Source organism: Amphiura filiformis, chromosome 14, assembly GCF_039555335.1.
Source record: "Amphiura filiformis chromosome 14, Afil_fr2py, whole genome shotgun sequence".
Classification (NCBI taxonomy): Eukaryota; Metazoa; Echinodermata; class Ophiuroidea; order Amphilepidida; family Amphiuridae; genus Amphiura; species Amphiura filiformis.
The window spans coordinates 58,300,890-58,320,866 of record NC_092641.1 but is presented as its reverse complement, the minus strand read 5'-3'; the positions used below and the strand labels follow the sequence as shown (position 1 = coordinate 58,320,866).

General features: G+C 38.4%; 1 protein-coding gene across 6 annotated transcripts in view; it reads left to right on the top strand.

Moving 5' to 3' along the window:
- Window positions 1-1,792: 1,792 nt before the first annotated feature.
- Window positions 1,793-19,977, top strand: part of LOC140170363 (uncharacterized) — a 57,130-nt gene continuing 38,945 nt past the window's right edge. Inside the window, exons 1-4 of one of the 6 annotated variants that reach the window (XM_072193731.1) lie at window positions 1,804-2,001; window positions 3,882-3,971; window positions 6,348-6,491; window positions 10,323-10,771. In XM_072193731.1, coding sequence (XP_072049832.1) covers window positions 1,941-2,001; window positions 3,882-3,971; window positions 6,348-6,491; window positions 10,323-10,510 — 483 coding nt within the window. In that variant the 5' untranslated portion in view covers window positions 1,804-1,940 and the 3' untranslated portion in view covers window positions 10,511-10,771. The other 5 variants (XM_072193735.1, XM_072193734.1, XM_072193736.1 and 2 more) reach the window with 5 other exon arrangements.

The following is a 19,977-nucleotide window of genomic DNA, read 5'->3' as shown; positions in this document are numbered from 1 at the left end:
TATACTTTTGTACAAAGCCATAATTTACCAAATTTGCATGGGCATAGAGGCATTATGTTGGTGATGTTTGCACTTCTTTTGTTAGTCACTTGATAGAGGAGACCCATAGCTAGCCCCGGGGAAATTTCAATATGAAATGGATATAGGTGTAGGGCTGGCACTTTCGCACTAAGGGGCATTCGGTGAGAGCAAAATGTAAAAAATATGGGGTCATTGGGTGAGAGCATAATTTTTGGCATTCGGTGAGAGCAAAATGTAAAAAATATGGGGTCTTTGAGTGAGAACGTGACTTTTGGAATTGAAATTTTTGGGTGAGAGCTGAAATAGCGCCACAAAATCCTCGAAAATCGAATTTCGAGTTCGAAATGGCTTCAAATTTTGTTGTTTTTTCAAAATAAGTAACAAAATCAGTGATAAATGAAAGTTGCTGTTCAAATTGAACTTGTAAGGGTCTTTGGGTGACAGATCAAATGGAAAAATAGGGGTCTTCGGGTGACAGAGCATGTGTTCGTAAAAAAATATGGGGTCTTTGGGTGACAGCGATGCTGAAAAAGGGGGTCTTAACAGCCCTACATACTGGACTTACTGTTTTTGTTGACTACAGTATCACGTCATATCTCTGACGCTTCAACTGGCGTAGTGATGCTCTGTGTTATTGACCTGTGACTTCACGGTGGTAGGTGTGAGCAGGCCCGTACGCAGGATTTTTTTTTTTTGAGGGGGTGCTGATTTTGAAAAAGTGAACTTTTTTCCAGAGGGGGAGGGTGATTTTGTGAAAAGTGGACTTTCTTCCCCAAATTTGGACCTTTTTTGATCAAAAAAGCGTAAAAAACCTGATTTTTTGCTCGCTACGCTCGCAAATTCTGAAATTTTGGGACTTTTTGTATACTTTTGTAAATTTGGGGAGGTGCGATCGCACCCCCCGCACCCCTGTGTACGGGCCTGGGTGTGAGGTCATACTGGAGCCGAGGAATTTTTCTGATGTGGTTCGTAGATGTGAGACAAGTTGTGGCGCAGTCCCCCTCCGCGATTCAAAGTTGGTTCCTACCTGCGAACTTTCTTCCTTTACCCCTCTTTCGAACCACCTCTATTCTTTGTCGAGCACTATAACTGATGAAGCGCCAGAGATATGACGTGATACTGTAGTCAACAAAAACAGTAAGTCCAGTTGCAAAGATTTATAACCTAATCTAACTAAGGATGATTGAGAATATTCATAGATTTATTATTATTATTATTATTATTATTATATTATTATTATTATTATTATTATTATTATTATTATTATTATTATTATTATTATTATTATTATTATTATTATTATTATTATTATTATTATTATTATTATTATTAATATTATTATTATTATAATCATTATTATTATTATTATTATTACTATTATTATTATAGTCAGATCCCTGGTAAAGGGCTATGATGCACAGTAAATGAAATAAATGGTAGGATATCCCATAAAAGAATAACTAGGAGGCTAATTGAATAAATAGACATAGGCCCTAAAGTGGAACTGTTTGTGTAGAGGTAGGCCTATAGGCATAAACAAAATAAAATAAATAGATAAATAAATAAATAAATAAATAAATAAATAAATAAATACATAAATAAATAAATAAATAAATAAATAAATAAATAAATAAATAAATAAATAAATAAATAAATAAATAAATATTTCGGTAGATATGTGACGTTGCTTTTTGTTCCATTTCTTTAGAAGTGGCATTTTTTGGTGTATAATCATGCATGACACTGGGTCAACTAATTCTAAACATTTTATCAGGAAATAACAAACGTGTTGTTCTGATCAGTAGTATTAGAAGCTTACTTCCTCTATGAAAGTTGAATTTCCGAGGGAAAGCAAAATGTAATTTTGGCCAACACAAGTGCCTAATGCAGTTTAATATAAGCACATAGTAGTCAACAAAATGCATCTCTGTTTTTGGTTGGCTGGTTTCACAGCGTTGTTTTATTTACTTTCTACTCATGGTAGGTAACAAATTACAACATGATTTTAAGGTTTTCACTTCATTATTATGAATTGCGACATGTATGTAACAATATTAGAATCACCGATTGCATATTTTACTATGAACATGGACCTGGTGCTATGTTGGTGTGTCGGGTTGTGTAACGGTGGGTAATATGCACGTGGGGTGCACTTATAACAACCACAACCGGGGATACAAACTTGAGAAACTACCCTTCAAGTTCAAATGTAAACACAGAGGAACTTTGGGAAGATGTCTCCGGTTGCCAGAACGTTCCAGTTTGGCTGAAATTGCACGTTAAGGTTAGCAACTATTTTAAACTGTTGCGATCTGGTAGTTAACAGCATCTTGCGAATGGTAGTGAGCTTTGGCAAAAATTGCATTGATCATTTCATAGTGGACGTGTAGAAGAATTCAAATATCACAGATATACTTTTGTAGGTCCTGTGGTTCTTGAGTTATGTTATAAAGAGGGCTGAAACAACAACACTTTTGTAAAACGTACATAACGCATTTACAATAATAAATCAAGCAAGTTTTCAAAGTATATGATTTGTAGAATGAACTTTTTCAAAACATCAAGATCAAAGTGTTTTTTCAATAATATATTGATTTAGATAATGACAATAGATGTTTTTGATTGCTTTGATGAGTCCGCAGTCCGCGGTAGGTCGGTCCCATTACTGGTCGAACACGATAGGATTTCAGTTATTAATAATTAAAAAACTTTTTTCATAGGGCTTTGAATGTGTTTGCGGCCCTCACTAGCTAGCTTTTGATTCAACAAGTAACTTGGGGGGGGGCGGTGTCGAACCTTCAAGTAATTATTTTGTGTAACCTAACCCTAAGCCTATTCATAACCTATAATCCTAACCCTAATTCTAACAATAATGCTAACCCTAAACTAACCCTAACCAATCAATGACAGCGCCTGTTTCAAGTCTATAAGCTCCTTGCATGATCGCCTGCCGAATTCAAGTTTTAACACTGGCCCTATTGGGTGGACGTGTTAACGTGATTATGACTGTAATCCTATCGTATTCGACCAATAATGCTGGGGGTAGCCTAGATGTGATAATTTCTCTAATGTGGTCCAGTTGTGTGTCCCGGCTGTATGGTGCTAAAGCGTATGTGGGGTGCGCCCGGTTGCCGGTGTGGGGTGTGGACGAGGTGGGGGGGGTGTGGGGGTGGGAGGATATAAATCTAATCCTTTATGCTGTAAAGTTGGCATACACACATCCCAGGACAAACACCAGTCCACATTCCAGGACAAACATAAGTCTACAACTCCATCGGCAAGTGCGATTATCTTCACGAATTCACTTCTGCGAAGTATGTAATTATTCGGCATAAACTTAGGGCCTATAGTGCATCCAATAATGAAACCATAGGTAATTAATTGCTGCATTGATATTTTACATGTAGTTTAAAGATTTAGGAAATGAATATCTTAAATTATAACGTTCAGTGATTTGCTCATCCGGATGATCGTAAAAATCTCAGATTCTGGCACCTTTGTACTGAATTAGTGTCATAGATGTGCTAGCATAGCCTGCTAGTGGTTAACCCAAAAGCATTGTATCTTAAAGACAAAATAAGACAATTTAAAAGCCTTCAACTTTGCTAGCTGTTTCCTTGTTTTTTCCCCAAAATTGTCATTTTATAAATCTTAAAAGACCTAAAAGTAGGTCGGTGTGAGGGTGTTGAGGGTTAATGGGGGCGTTAGGGGATGGGGAGTGAAGTTGTTGGGGTAGAGTTTTGTGGTTGTGGGGTGTTGCCTTCGAAGGGGCGTGGGGGTGTGTGTGTAGTAATAATGTAGCCCTACATATGTCACTTATTAACCAAATTCCATATTGTGTGTTCTATATTTTTACAAAGGCTGCGTTGCTCAAGATGACGAATTGAGTCCTACTATTACATCCGTACCCGTAATGGTATCGTCAGATTCCAACAATGTCGTACATAATGGTGAGTCCTACTATTACATCCGTACCCGTAATGGTATCATCAGATTCTAACAATGTCGTACATAATGGTGAGTCCTACTATTACATCCGTACCCGTAATGGTATCATCAGATTCCAACACTGTCGTACTTAATGGTGAGTCCTACTATTACATCCGTACCCGTAATGGTATCATCAGATTCTAACACTGTCGTACTTAATGATGAGTCCTACTATTACATCCGTACCCGTAATGGTATCGTCAGATTCTAACACTGTCGTACTTAATGATGAGTCCTACTATTACATCCGTACCCGTAATGGTATCATCAGATTCTAACACTGTCGTACTTAATGGTGAGTCCTACTATTACATCCGTACCCGTAATGGTATCGTCAGATTCTAACACTGTCGTACTTAATGATGAGTCCTACTATTACATCCGTACCCGTAATGGTATCGTCAGATTCTAACACTGTCGTACTTAATGATGAGTCCTACTATTACATCCGTACCCGTAATGGTATCATCAGATTCTAACACTGTCGTACTTAATGGTGAGTCCTACTATTACATCCGTACCCGTAATGGTATCGTCAGATTCTAACACTGTCGTACTTAATGATGAGTCCTACTATTACATCCGTACCCGTAATGGTATCGTCAGATTCTAACACTGTCGTACTTAATGATGAGTCCTACTATTACATCCGTACCCGTAATGGTATCATCAGATTCTAACACTGTCGTACTTAATGGTGAGTCCTACTATTACATCCGTACCCGTAATGGTATCATCAGATTCTAACACTGTCGTACTTAATGATGAGTCCTACTATTACATCCGTACCCGTAATGGTATCATCAGATTCTAACACTGTCGTACTTAATGATGAGTCCTACTATTACATCCGTACCCGTAATGGTATCATCAGAGTGGCATTATGTAATGGTAAACTATTTATTTACCAACTTCAAGTATGATAATTCAGTAGGTCGGGTGGGAAGGTTTGGATTAGAGTTGTTATGACAGAACTAACGATTTGAAACCATTTCCATTTAATAATGTAAAAATATAATAAATTTTCTAAATCCTTATGATCAGATCCAGACCCGTACCCATGAAATATTGAGGGCGAATGAAGAAAAATGAAAAGTTCGTGTGTCAGCGCCGCACGCCGCGCATTTGCGGCGCATAGGGAATGTGCCCATTAGAATTTCCCCCTTCAAAATGAAGCCCCAATCTTTGAAGCCATTTTGCTGCTTTATTTTTTTACAAAATGTGGATTTATAGACTATCTACGCATTCTGTAAAGGCACATTTGAGGAGGATGAGGGGATTTGGGATTTCTTATTGCTATTGGGGGGGGTGTTATTGCCTGACCACGGGTCTGAATGACACTGAAATAATTACATTTGGATTTTTTGATGCATTCGTCTATCTTGTATATATTTATGTTATTCCCATTTCCGGGAACTATTTCAACTAGTGTACAGCTGTAGTGTAATTAGAAATGATTATTTTCATATATAATTCGTAATGAATTCGGCAGAGTGACGAATCGAGATTTTTTTCACCAAAAATTAATGGTTTATCTTACTCCTCGACGTAGTTATTGCAATTTTGATTTGGACGAATCGCGCCTAAGTGCGATAAATGCATTCGGCAGAGAGACAAATCAGGTTGATCTCTATAGCATTGTATAGCGGGAAACCCCGAATTTTCTATATTACATGTCCTATACTGATATACTTGATACCAACGTATAACTAGGTATTTTCTATCCAGTGATACCAAAATAAGTACAAACATTCCCCACATGATATTGCTGTGGTTTAATAATGTGAGTGCGCCCCCGTGAAATTGGAAAATCATACGCAAAATATAGGCCAATATTGTTACTTCTGCTTTCAAATCCTCGAGTTTTTGCTAAATATTACAGGGATGACTATTTATAACTTTTATAGCAAGTTAAGTCTACATAGCCTAATAAGACAACCAGTGACAACCAGTAATTTATACACAAAAGTCCCAAATCAAGAATGCGTGCTATGGTTTATACGTAGTTGAATATGCGTATTCGACCTCTCTCTGCGCAGTGGTAGAGACATTTTGGCTACAGCATAAAGCCGAATAACTGTTTAGGGATATATCGAGTATTGTAAATAATTCGTGTCACTGTCGTGAACATTCACTTCTATAATATACATTTCAAATGAGTGCTCACGAATGTTCTAAATTTTTAGAAGGATCAATGGAATAGTACCAATATTTTCAAACGCCGTTTACTCGGAACAGCATTTTGCGTATTCGGCACTTTGCCGTTTCCTTCCTTTGGTTTGAGGTACACATAGACCTAATTGGTACAGTCATTATTTTGCTATCTGTGTTTTCAGTTTTGGAGTACTTCAGACGTACCTGCCTTGCTATAATCTCATTTGTGATTATATCGCTAGTGATGTCAGCCGTTTCTATATCAATTTTCGTCTATTTGGATTATCGCCGTGTTCAGAATCTTCCTAGGAAACAGCGCCGTGAAGGTAATGTGTACAAAAAATGAAGAGAGTTACGTTTTTTTGTCTTTCGAAAATATCACGCATGTTACTATCAAATCCAGGCCCTGCTTTAGTTCTAATTATTGTTTTGAGGATGTTTAACATAGACTTATACTTTGATCAGATCGTAATATACATTTATGTTTTTACCACTACGCCGAAAAGTAGACCCACGTTAAGAGTGTTCTAGTTGACCTGCCTGGTCTATATGGTGCGTGTTAAATAAAGTAGACAAAGTATATGAGTTCAATTAATAATTTGTGATGCTTCTGGCGAGATATCACAAGGCAATTATCAACATAAATGTATTGATATTTTATCCGCGATGTTATAAGGCCCGCCGATTATGAGCTGATCAAACTTATAACAAAATTCGGTACGGGTGCCAACTATAGACGACAAGTTTCCAATTTTCTTTGAAAATTCAAATATTTCAGAAGTGTTAATTGTTTTTATGATCATTACCTGGAATCAGAATTAAAAAATGCACAAACACGAGTACAAACAAGCACACTATTGGTTCAGTGGTTCTTGAAAAAGCTCTTGATTATTTTGAGAAAATATCTCAAAAATTTAGTTTTTATAATTATGTGTTCATCCATAACAAAACGATGCACTTGTCGGCTGCTACATGTGTCTCATTTCACATAATAGCTAGGAGTAAATACAAGACTGATCTCATGTGGAGGTAACTTCAAAACATCCGTGAAGACACATGGTTAAGGAGTGTTCTCTATATTCCTAAACCATGTCACTCGGGGATGATTTGAAGTGATCATCCCCACTTGAGATGAGTCTGGTATTTATTCCTAACTATCAAGTGCATTGTTTTGATATGGATATACACATATTGAAGCCTATGGCTTCACATGTGTGTGCCAGGGCTGCTTCACGCCGTCCGTGTCCGTGTTTTGTGGAATGCCGTGGATCACCGGCGTCGACCTTGGACATGGTACTTGAAGAAGAAGAATGTACGTTTGTAAGACGTGGGTTTTCCCCTCTCCCCTTCGCCAATCGCCATGATAATTGATGTGTCATCGAAGTTTGATCATACCCCTACATAAATGAAGGCAAGATATGACCCTGAGATTAACTGAAACCATTTGTACGCTTATGCACCGGTCCCGTGACAAATCCTCTCTTCGTTTGTTTTGCATTACTTCGAGGGTCACACCGACACACCGAAGACATTTGGACTTGGGGTGGTGGTGGGGGGTGGTGGTGGTGGTGTGTGTGAATGTGGGTGCCTCACGCACACATACCCCACCCCCACACACCCCACCTGTTTTTCTCTTCAATCGGGGATACACACATTTTACACAGGGTGCGTAACCATGGGGATACCCAGTTGACACATAATAGAGCCCGGTCATCTCCAGTTGACTAGGAAATTGTCATACATTCCTGACTTTCTACAGGGCAAATGGAGACATCACCCCCTACAGTGTGGGCCAAAAACAACTTTACCCAATTTCAGAGGGCGGTTGCTCGAATTGTAGAAGAGCTAATCATAATATTGTTACATATTCTAAATGTATATATTTCTAAAAGTATGTGATGAAGAAATGAAAGCAAAAGAAGTTAAATTAACAAAATGGTGCTAGTTTTACGTCCGAGGGTCAAAAATCACTTTGTCCACACGTAATTAAATGGGATGTGTCCGATTGCTAAGAGCAAGGCATACATATGCGTTAGGCATACATGTAATTGGTAAACACGTTTGGCTTTTCTTTGAAAAGTGATGATTGTTTTACATGCATGAAAGAAATACATTCAGTTTTAACCCCCATTTACTTGTCATGTACTCGAACTTCACTCCTGTCATTGACCAACAATTAGCATAAAAATTACACAATTACAAATGTTTTATATGGCGCAATTTTTGAATTTTAAATAGGCTTTCGTGCATTTTGTGACCGCGTGGCTTATTTCTAAATAGGTTTGCAAGGTGTCAAGATAAAGTTCACAACACAAGAGATGACTTTTATGGCAGAGGTATACTTAATTAAGCAGAACAGAAAGCTTTTTGGTAGTACAGCGTCAATTTCGGATTCGTTTCCCGAACGTAACATCCCACCGAAACCTACCATAACTCTACATACGAACAACTTTCACAACCTCGGAAGTGTGATGAATAGATGCAAAGCACGGAACGGACGTCAAAGAACTGGTGGTTCAGCTGCAAATATTGCAGCGGTTCAAAGGGAACTTGCAGCTAGCCCCAAAGTCAGTTGTCGACGCAACAATTTGCAGAACATACCACGAACGCAAAAAAGTTCAATAACTTCAAACTTTCTTGTAGATAACATTTCGTAATGACAAAAAATCAGGTCTGAGGTTACAATTACTTTGCGCATATTTGAAGAGAATTGTGTTTATCTTTGCAACGTGAAAGCTGCATATCATGACGAAATATCACAGCTTGACATTTAAATTCTTCATGTTTGATTTATTTGATTGTGTTATATAAAATTGCTGAACAAATTTGTGCGTACAGTGAGTGGTTCTCATTCTTTATCGAACTCGCCATTGCAAGTGATGCGACGCGACAGCTAGTAGGCCTTCGCGTGGACAAAGTTAATTTTGACTCTTTGATTTAAAACTAGCGTCACGTTTTTAATTTGATACATTCTTTGATAGTTTTTTCACCAAATACTCTAAAGAAGATGTTCTTTACGAATATGTGAAAACAATTTGCAACAGACTTTTCAATTTTGAGATATGAACCTTTTAAATTGGGTAAAGTTGTTTTTGGCCCACACTGTATTGCCCTGTAGAGTGTGTTAACACGCTCTATAGCCCCTGATACCCTATAAAGTCCTTTGAAAAATCGGGGATATCCCCGGTTGGCGGTGTGTCCCCAAATACAGGTTAAAAATTTGAATATGTTCCCGATTGAAGGCAAAAACCAACGCACCCCACACAAATAAAAGATACAAAAAAAAAAATATTTGGATTTATAAAGCGCCTTTCTCCAGATCTTACAGGACTCAAAGCGCTGTAATTTCGCTGCAATGGTGAATCATCACAATCAGATCGCATCAACTAGGTTGCTGCCGAACGGCGCACACCTATCCGCATTTATATAAGTAACATCCACCAATTATCTGTGCAGCTCCCCAAATTCCATTGGGTGAAGGAAGTTTTTGATATCCAAACAACTAATCACCGATTTTTGCGATACAGGAGGAAACCGGAGATCCCGGAGAAAACCTGTGAGAGCGAGCATGGAATCGGGATAAACCAAGTGCACATGAGTCCTTGGGCCGCGCCGGGGCTTGAACCCGGGACCTCAGTGGTGCAAAGCGAGGGAATTACCGCTGCGCTAACTCGCCCTCCCTAATACAAAACGAGGAAGCGTTTGGTTTGCATTACTTCCGATTTCCGAGGACTCCAACATATAACAACACACCGACGCACCGAGGACCTCGTGCTTCACGAGGACCTAAACACGCGTCCTTGCTACGGAAACCTCGTTAAACGGCGAAAAACGCGGTCATACCCTACTATCTCCTCTATAGCTTACGTCCTCACAGCGTTAATCGTTTTATTAAAAAAAATAACACTTGTTCGGTATTACCGACTTCTTTAGCACATGGTACGACAACACACCGACACACCAAGGACATTTGTTCTTGTAAAAATATCAAGGGGGGGTGATGTGTGTGGGGGTCGTCGCCTCCGGATTTCCCACACCTCATATTACGGTAGACATCATTGCCAGCTTACAGATCTTAATCAATCTATAAGTGTTTTTTTTTTTTTTTTCATATTATTCATTTTTGTTATCATTCTTTCTAACTTTTTTATCAACAGTGCAATACGAAGACCACATTGCGGACCCTCGAATACAGCAGGTGCCGGATACAGAACAAGCCTCCCAAAGGCCGCAGGCACCGATTGAAGAACCTATACCCCAAAGGGTGCATGCAGCATATATAGAACCGGGTCCTTCAAACCATCCTCCTGGAGGTCTGCAACCTGGGTTTGACTCGGCAAAATGAAATGAAGCCGGATTCGAAAGGGACGAGGAATTCTGATCCCCATACATACAGGAAACTATCATTTATTTTTGGTCGTAAATCTGGTCACAAACAGATGTTTATTACTAAAAGACTTGACAATGGGCTATTCCATTTAAAATCCACACTACCCCTGTGGAAGATTTTGGAAATATCTTCCATAGGGGGAGTATGAATTTCAAATGGAATGAATACATTAGGCAATTCCATTTGAATGTCATACACCCTCTGAGAAAGATTTAACACGAATCTTCCACGCAGGGAGGGTGATTTTAGAATGGAGCTGTTAATGTGTTCATTCCATTTGAAATTCATACTCCCCCTGTGAAAGATATTTCCCAAATCTTCCACAGGGGTAGTGTGGATTATAAATGGAACAGCCCAATACCACGAGACATGTACGTCACGGTTTCGTCAAGGTCATTCATTTGCTTTACGTACTTTTGTTTCAGATGGACATTTTATATGTTAAAAACCATACATACAATAATTAAATAATAATTATAATAAAAAAAACTTGTATCCTATTTAGAATAGTGCATTGAATACGTATTTGCTCATTAATCACATTGTTTATTATAATACTGTATGCGGTTATTTTAAGGGTATACGAGGTATTGTTGGTCGAAGCAGCCAAATAAAAAAAATCGATTTTCATTATCTAGATCAATATATTATTGAAAAATAACACTTTGCTGTTTTGCAAAAGTTCATTCTACAAATCATATACTTTGAAAACTTGCTTATTTTATTGTTGTTAATGAGTTATGTACGTTTTACAAAAGTTTCAGCCCTCTTTACAACATAACTCAACCAAACAATTAGTCACTAAATTGTCTGAGACAAGAATAAAATCAAGTCTAGATAAAACTCTGGGGACCGTTGCACAGTGGGCCAGGTCAAAGTCAAAGTGTGCCAAAACCATAGATAGGTGACTATCAATGTTCTAACTTTTTTTCATGCGATTTGGAAAGAGGATGAACATAAGAATATTTTCTGAAAATATTTCACCCTTAGTTTATTCTTAAAGGTGATATTTTTTATAATAAACATGCAAAATCGCCACAATCTGTTTCTCATTAGAAAAATCATGATTTAGGGGGTAAAACTTCATAACTTTTTTTAGACAATTTTGATGAATCTGTGCTTTCACAGATACCTGAGAAACTATTTTTAGAACATAACACTGGGATATGAAGAATATCAAAACCGTCAGTCAATAAATATTTTTGCTTAAAGGGGCAATGAGAGATATCGCGCACAGAACGCCCTCAATTTCGGTCAAACTAGCTCAAAGTCTGTTTTTTTACATGTACGCAATGGTTGTACATAATACAAATCATAATCTGAAATAGTTAAGCGAAATTCGGCGTCTTTCGGGTAAAATTTCATGATTTTCGAATAAATGTCCGGATCCGGACATTTATTCCCGTTGATTTTAGGTTAATGCGTGCATTGCATCATGGGATTGAGCCATAACATTTACGTTACACCATGTACCGGTACGTTGTTGATGTTGGCAGATGATGGGCCGGTGAGATTGTTGTACATATGCATGCGATACACCCAGGACAGCTCAGGACGCAGTATGTAATTCGTTTCTTTAGCTTCAGAGGTCAGTTTGCTTCAGTTTAGTCATCCTCAGGAACCAACTGAAGTTGGAAAACTTTACAAACCGTAGACTATGCCATAGTCGAATTTTATTAAAAATATGTTATTATTAGTCATGATGAACCCATTTCGTTGAACTCAAAATTATACTGATGTTTATTAAAATTAAAGTATTCAATAGTAAAATGGTCATAAAGAGTTAAAATATCAGACGGTTAGTGACAATAAAAGTAATTGAATGCAACATTATCTTGCATAATAATAACGGCTCACTTTAATACTGAACAATTCTGATTTTGGAATCTACCAGTTTATTGATAGCGAACCCCGAAAATTCGACTATGAACTTTGAATTGTAAGCAGAACTTTACCCCCTGGACTTTGCTCTCTAAAAACACACTGTCAAGCATACTTTTGTTTATCAGTCCATTAACCACAAGTACGCGCTAGATGTTTGATGAGAGATTAACTTTCGCGTCAACACAAAAGCACCGCAAATACCACAGACAGTTGTTTACGGTGTAGTTAATGGTAATGGCGCGGGCCCAGACGATTTAAACCATAGCGAGGTATGGGCGACCAATCACAAGGCAGATCCATTTAAAGATGCATTACATCATGGTTAATTTTAGTTAGGCCAGAAATTGGCCTAACTCTCCATAGAGTCCCGTGTTAAATTTTCAAAATGGCGGCTGTCATGTGAGACACGTTGAAATCTGTGTGGATATATTCATCGCAATTTATCATCATTTTCCAAGGTATTTGCTGTTTCTATTACCGCAAATCATTTCAACACTACACAGAGCTACTATACAACTCTTCATCAGCGATTTACGATGACAAGTAAGTCTTCAAATAGCAATAATAAGCGCAATAAACGCAAGTCTGCCACGTCAACACCAAATACGCCTATTATCATTACTACTACACCAACTGCAAAAAAAAAAAAAAAAAAACATAAGCTGAACTTTCCTTCAGAATCGGACAATACACAAGAAAATACCATGTCTATTGGGATTGAGGAGCAGATTAAGGCCTTGGATACTTCTATCAAGGACTTAATCTGCTCCTCAATCCCAATAGACATGGTATTTTCTTGTGTATTGTCCGATGGAGGAAAGTTGAGACTAAGGTCAACGATCTCGCCTCAATGAAGATAGTCTAATAAAGAACTTTGGGAATAGGACTCGCTAAATATTTTAACCGGCGAGGTAGGTACCAGGGAATAATCACACGGCTTGGTAGATGCGTCTTGGTTCACTCGTCTCGACTAGTCCCTCAAGATTGGTATTCGGTTCATCGTCTCTTCATCATAGATTTGGCCTGAGTAGGGGCGCTAAAATAAAGTTCTTCATAGAACCAGAGGTTCAACCAGGGACTTATTTAGGCTTTTAGAATCAGCCAAGCACGATTATTATCACACAAACATGAATACAATCACAACCACAATTTATTGATAATTAAGTTATATTTATTACTTACTACATCTTCTTCATTCGGTATGAAACTTTATATTAAAACTAACAAGAGAACTAGGAGTAGAACAAACTCCATTATCCAGTAATAATTAGCGAGAATTGTACTCGCTCTAAACGAAGAAGTTGTGTTCAAATCTTGACGCACACGGAGAGTTTATGGAGAGATGTTAACCATCTGAGTGAATGCCACAGACTACAATTAAACATCCGTTTGCGTCGTCCACAAAACCTTCGTTTACAAAAAGACCATTGTGACGTTTAACGATAGTCTAATCGAAATGATACGAGAGAGTGATCTCACTCGAGGTGAATGACACCATAGTTTTGAATAAATAAATAAATTAAAATAGAAGGCACGGGCTATAAAATAATATATCGCCACAACATACGCCCTCCCTAAAAGTTTTGGCGCCTGACAAAAGTAAATTTATTGAACACCAAATTTGTTCTACTTTCCAGTTCATAATTGTATTGCAAATTTCATTTATGTTTATACAATGATTGACTGTCTCTGATACAATTCAGGACATTTTTATAATTCATTGATTATTAAACAAAATTTTATGAAGGTATATCCATGCGATATAAATCCTCTTATCCTCGTCAGTGTATCCTCGTTATTGTTTCCTTGTTGCGAAATGTAATTCATCGATGCATCGTCGTATCAGCATCTGTGGAACTCCTGATACCGAATTGACCCGAAAATTTTAATTAAAGGCCTAATTTTCAGGTAATTTCGGTTTCACGGAAAAAGTCAATGACTACATTGTATTTACATTACACAAACATTCCTTACATACCCTTTCACGTACTTAGGCAAAACTCTTCTCCGGGGTTCCAAAATGATTACATCGAGATGGGAATATTTCTTTCGAGGATTTTCTCTGACTGATTTCCTTCAATATTGCAATATATTGTAACACGCACAAGTACATATCGCGAAATACAATAATATACCTTACTTTAATTGAATCAAAAATAAAATGATGGTGGCATCAACATTACAATTCTACATTTCTTAATTTCTTAAATGTTTCATTACTTAATTACCTACAAACAATTTGTTCCAATATTGTACAAATCCACAACATACGCGCCAACCAAATATACATTCGGGTTCATTGTCATTATAAATCAAAATACATTATTTTGTGATACGTTTGTGAAGATTATCATTCATCCAGGTAGTAAACAGTATTAATATTAAACTATAATCTAGTCAACTGGACTTACTATTTTTGACCTTTGAGGTGGTGACCTGTGATACTACAACATCCGTTTCACAGGTCAATGAACTTTTGCCGCCACAACATCAGTAGGGCTGATGATGCGTTCAGGATTGGACGTGAAAATTTCCCACTCAAAAATAGTAAGTCCAGTTGACTAGATTATAGTTTAATATTAATACTGTTTACTACCTGGAGGAATGATAATCTTCACAAACGTATTCTCAACCAATTTGGCCAGGATAGCCTGAATTTGGTTCGAAGATTTGAGAAAACCTCGAGAAAATTAGCGGACTATAGAAACCATCTCCGTTTCAATCTACGGTGTTTACACTCCAAAACAACACCACGGAGCCTGTGGATTAAACCGCTTGTGAAAGGACATAAGGCTAATAAAATCATAGTCAGAGCGCAGAAAGATCTGCTCAACGAACGTGTTCGCCAGAACAATTTTACCATCAATGTTTTGAGGAAATAAATAAATAGTATTTCGGAGGATTTACTTGCGAAATTACCAGCTGTTGTTTACGACGAAGTATCACAGTTCACCGCGCAGGCGCAGTTGAGACAGCATCGCAAGTCTAAATCGAGACAACAAGAAAAGTTTGCAAGGTTGCAGAATTCGGCACGTGCATCACGATCGGATACCGATAGAAATTGGAGGAAAAGCGAAGGATTTAAACTGGACAGTGAGCTAAAAGATAAATGGGTTAAGAATTTATCTAGTCGTCCTTTGACTGAGACCGAAAGGGATGTTTTAGCGAGAGGATTGAACTTTTCTGTGGCACCTAATCGGATACCGCATGTTGATTTGATTACTGCTACTGAATCTGCTATCAAACACAACAACTTGTGCACATCGGACGCGGAGGATTTAAGGTCAAAAGTGTCATCTTGCCTTGTCAACGCGAAGACTCCGAACTCGAATTTGAACAAACAGCAACGAGAAGCTATTAAAACCCTTGGTGGAGATAATGACATCACTATTTTACCAGCGGACAAGGGTAGGTGCACTGTTGTGTTAGATAAGACTGAATATCATAGCAAGGTTTGTGCACTGCTAAATGATACCAAGACGTACGAGCCACTGAAGCGTGACCCCACTAGTGGATATCGTAAGAAAGTGATAGACTGTCTTCAAAACCTTGAAAAATCTGAGGTTATTGATCGCAACTTGTATCACAAATTGTACCCGGGCGAGTCGATACCCAAGTTCTACGGTCTGCCGAAGATCCATAAACCGCATGCTCCGTTGAGACCTATAGTTAGCTGCGTGGACTCGGTGACTTATAATGTAGCAAAACACATCGCTTATATTATTGGACCGCTGGTTGGGAAATCCAAACATCACATTGTCAACTCCCAGGATTTTGTTAACAAAGTTTGTGACATTCATTTGGAAGACAACGAGACCATAACTTCGTATGACGTTTCAGCGTTGTTTACATGCGTACCACCTAAGGAAGCGGTGAACTGTGTTCGCGATTTCTTAAGGAAGGATAATACCCTAAAGGAGCGCACAGACCTCAGTCCGGATCAAGTTTGTGAAGTTCTTGAATTATGTCTGAACACGACCTACTTTGTCTACGATGGCAAGTTCTACAGACAACGCCATGGTTGCGCAATGGGATCGCCAGTATCACCGATTGTCGTAAATTTGTTTATGGAACAGTTTGAACAGTTGGCCCTTACATCGTATGCTGGTACCCCCCCTTCGCACTGGTATCGTTATGTTGATGACACTTGGGTGAAGCTACGTAAAGATCAACTAGCCCCTTCTTACAATCATATCAACAATGTCAATGAACATATCAAGTTCACCCAGGAAGAACTGAAAGACAACAAACTTGCATTTCTAGACTGTTTGGTTACAGTGCAAAGCGACGGCAGCCTAGAAACATCGGTCTACCGCAAGGACACACACACAGATCAGTATCTGTTGTTTGAATCACACCACCCATTGGTGCACAAACTGGGTGTAATACGCAGGACGCAAAGGAACAGGAACGGGAACATCTACAAAAAGCACTGAACCTTTGCGGTTATCGTAATTGGACCTTTCACAAAGCACTCGCTCAGACCAAATCTACCGACGAAACCGCTCCCGCACGTAAGACTCAGGATGACGGTGAGGTGACTCGCGGTAGGAACATCACTATCCCTACATCTCCGGACTTTCAGAGAAACTCCGTCGGATTTTTTTCGCGACAAAGGGGTACCGGTATCTTTCAAACCCAAGAACACTTTACGGCAAGCGCTAGTCCACCCCAAGGATAAACAACCTAAAGACAAGCAAAGTAACATCGTTTACGCGATTCAGTGTCAAGACAGTGGATGCGAAGAGCTGTACATAGGGGAGACTAAACAAACGCTTGCTAAACGTATGTACCAGCATAGACGAGCCAGCACTGGTTGCGGTGACTCCGCCGTCTATACGCATTTGGACATTACAAAGCATTCTTTTGATAACAAGGATGTGAAAATCTTGGACAGAGAAAGCAGATGGTTTGAGAGGGGTCAAAGAAGCGATTTACGTGAAACGGGAGGAGCCTTCACTTAACAGGGGAGGCGGCCTACGTCACAACTCTGGCCGGGGCCTACAGTTCAGCGATCAGGAAGATACCTCTCAGGTTGAACTCAAAGGTGGTGACCTGTGATACTACAACATCCGTTTCACAGGTCAATGAACTTTTGCCGCCACAACATCAGTAGGGCTGATGATGCGTTCAGGATTGGACGTGAAAATTTCCCACTCAAAAATAGTAAGTCCAGTTGACTAGATTATAGTTTAATATTAATACTAATATTATTTTGTGATAATCCAATTCCACACAATTACAAATAGTACAATTGTGACAAACTTTCAAATTACAATTCAAAATCAATTCAACATATAACTTTCTACATTTATCAAATGCCAAATATATTTGTTTTCATTTTGACGTCCTTGACTTTTATATTAGTCATTCATAAATTTGTAAATGCACAAAAATCTTTATAAGTATTCTTTGATAATTACAAATCACATAATAATTATTATATTATGCCTAATTTCACATTTTTTTAAGACATTATATTTTTCATACAGCCTTTTGATCGAGTTGCTTACAACTGATCTAACAATGATACTGCTTCCATAGTCTGGCCTTTACAGTTTACCAGTAATTTTGACAGGGTTGGTCTTCAGAGACTCAAGAGCAGCTGCGTTCAAGTTTGTCTCTGGTTCCCAAGTGTTTCTTGATTTTGGAAAATCTCGCCACTTTATGAGATATTCTAGACGCCCATTTCTATAGCGTCCTCTGATAATATGCTCAATCACATATTCAGGAGTTTTATCCTGAACTGGTGGCAGACCTGGAATGATTGGAACCTTTGTTTTCTCAGATTCTTGTGTGGCCAAAGAGGAAGAAAAGAGTCCTCAGGACAATCGTCTAGAACAAGTCCTGGAATTGGATCTCTTTGTTCTAAATCGGTTGGTTCAGTATCATTGCTTGGTCGGACATACCTATCATATGCAAATTTCATACGATTGACGTGAATTGGTGTAGTAATCAATTTGTTGTTTTCTAGATTACGTACACGGAAATTGACTGGACCTGTTTGTTCAACAAGCAGGTAAGGACCCGACCAGAATTTCTGAAGTTTGCGTGAAAGTCCTTGCTGCAATGCAGGAATATATATCCATACTGAGTCTCCAACTTGATAAGGAACATCCGTTGCACTCTCATCGAAACGTTCTTTCATCTTGTTTTGATTTTGCTCTGCGTGACGTTGTGAGATCTTCCTTACAATTTCTAATTGAGAGATTAAATGATGAATGTGCTCTCTGAGATTCTGTTCTGCATAATTGCAGTCTGACGTGAGCGTTACATCTAAAGGAAGTCTCGCTTCTCTACCATACAAAAGAAAGAACGGACTGAATCCAACGGAGTTTTCAGCAGGAGTTGTACGATATGCAAACTGTATGGCTGTGATATATTGATCCCAATCAGTATGGAATTCATTTACATAGTGTGAAATGGTGTCGAAAATTACAGCATTGTACCGCTCTTTTATCGCGTTGCATTGTGGGTGATAACTTGAGGTATTCAATTTCTGTGTTCGCATGATTCGACACACTTCCAAAACGATCTTGCTCAGAAAATTTGTTCCTCTATCGCTTAATAACGTTTCTGGACAACCGTGGAGACATATGACATTATCGAAAAATGCTCTTGCTATTGTTGAAGCATTTGTTACTTTCAAAGGTACCAAAATGGGCCACCTGGTGCAGTGATCCGTAAAGCAAAGAACATAACGGTTTGCCAGAGGTTGTAATTGGTAAAGGTCCTAAAATATCAACACTAACGCGTTGGAAAGCACCTGGTACTTTCATGATTTGCATTGGGGCGATAACTTTGTGCCTATGCGTTTTGCGTTGAGAACAGGATATGCAAGATCTAACCCAGTTATCTACATCACGATACATCCCTTTCCAGAAGTACCGCTGACGAATTTTGCTGTAAGTTCTTTGAAATCCAAAATGTGCAGCTAACACGTGATCATGGCAGTTGTTCAGAACTGTATCAACAAAAGTGATTGGAACATACAACTGATAAGTATTCCTTTCTGGCATGTGCCTCTTTGCTGGAGTATGCCAAATGTGATATAATAATCCTTCATGGACATAATATTGATCAGCCTGCAACAACAGATTTCTAGCTTTAAGAGCATCATCTGGCAATTTGTCGTGCTCTAGAAAATTCAACATAGAACTAGCAAAAGTATCGGTCAGCAGTGCATCTTTAAACCCTTGTAAATTGATTTCAGCTGGAAGAGTCGGTACATCTTTGTTTTCCACCTTTTGTCATTCCCAACACGTTTACCATATTGATAACGTATATTTTTGACAACATTCACTTCAGGTTTTGTGTCACTTCTAACATCACTATCTACATTGTCATCAGGCAGCTCCAGACAAGACGTCTTCCGAAATCTTGTCTAAGTCTGAACCTATCCATACATTGTTTAATTCTTCACTTGAATCAGACTTACAATGGTTACAATCGACACAAGTGTTTAGATAGTCATAGTTTAACCTACTAAGTGCATCAGCGTTACCATTATTGCGTCCCCTGACATGTACTACATCAAA